Genomic DNA, 1,241 nt, shown 5'->3' on the forward strand with positions numbered 1-1,241 from the left:
GGGGGGGGGGGGACACCCCGAGCGGACACCACAGGGGGCAGGGACACCTCGAGGGGACGGGGACACCCAGGGAGACACCTGGGGGGACACCCTGAGGGACAGGGACACCCCAAGGGGACGGGGACACCTGGGGGGACAGGGACACCCCGAGGGGACAGGGACACCCCGAGGGGACAGGGACACCCCCAGGGGACGGGGACACCCCAAGGGGACAGGGATATCCCCGAGGGGACGGGGACACCTGGGGGGACAGGGACACCCCAAGGGGACAGGGACACCTGGGGACAGGGACACCCCAAGGGGACAGGGACACCCCAAGGGGATGGGGACACCTGGGGGGACAGGGACACCCCAAGGGGACGGGGACACCTGGAGACAGGGACACCCCAAGGGGACAGGGACACCCCAAGGGGACGGGGACACCCCGAGGGGACGGGGACACCTGGGGACAGGGACACCCCGAGGGGACAGGGACACCCCGAGGGGACGGGGACACCTGGGGGGACAGGGACACCCCAAGGGGACGGGGACACCCCCAGGGGACGGGGACACCCCGAGGGGACGGGGACACCCCGAGGGGACAGGGACAACCCGAGGGGATGGGGACACCCCGAGGGGATGGGGACACCTGGGGACAGGGACACCCCGAGGGGACAGGGACACCCCAAGGGATGGGGACACCTGGGGGGACGGGGACACCCCGAGGGGACGGGGACACCCCCAGGGGACGGGGACACCCCCAGGGGACGGGGACACCCCGAGGCTTGCACGGGAAGGGCAGATATGAGGGTGGGGGACACTGCGGGGACACTGCGGGGGGGACCCAGGGGACCAGAAAGGTGATGGGAGAAGGGGGGACGCTGGTGGCCGGGGGGGTGACACCCAGGTGACCCCCCAGGGGTCAGAGGGACCCCCAGGGTCTCGGGGGGGGGGGGGGAGGGGGGGGACACCCCCAGGCACCCAGGGTGGGATACGGGACAAAGGGGACCCGCTGCCCCCCCCCAGGTGACAAAAGGGACCCCGGGGGGGGACCCCGGGGACCCCCCCCCACCCCGAGGTGCCCCCCCGGGGGTCCTCACCTCGATGTTGCCCCCCACCCGGGCCAGCAGCGGGGGCAGCGGTTTGTCCTTCTCGTTCCGGAGCTGCCGCTTGGACTGGCGCCGGCCTGGACGGGGACATCGCTGTCACCCCCCCGTGACACCCCCCCCGTCACCCCCCCAGGGCACCCAGGAGCCCCCCCC

At 73.8% G+C, this 1,241-nt stretch overlaps 1 protein-coding gene across 1 annotated transcript in view; it reads right to left on the reverse strand.

The window, feature by feature from the left end:
- Window positions 1-960: 960 nt before the first annotated feature.
- The window catches only part of LOC118158946 (chromodomain-helicase-DNA-binding protein 3-like), a gene marked incomplete at its 3' end in the record, with an annotated part of 6,386 nt that continues 6,105 nt past the window's right edge, over window positions 961-1,241 (reverse strand). Inside the window, exon 5 of the mRNA XM_035313607.1 lies at window positions 961-1,165. Within this exon, the coding sequence (XP_035169498.1) occupies window positions 961-1,165 (205 nt within the window). The remainder of the gene's footprint in view (window positions 1,166-1,241) is intronic.

This window comes from Oxyura jamaicensis, unplaced genomic scaffold, assembly GCF_011077185.1.
Source record: "Oxyura jamaicensis isolate SHBP4307 breed ruddy duck unplaced genomic scaffold, BPBGC_Ojam_1.0 oxyUn_random_OJ61825, whole genome shotgun sequence".
In the NCBI taxonomy this organism is placed as follows: domain Eukaryota; kingdom Metazoa; phylum Chordata; class Aves; order Anseriformes; family Anatidae; genus Oxyura; species Oxyura jamaicensis.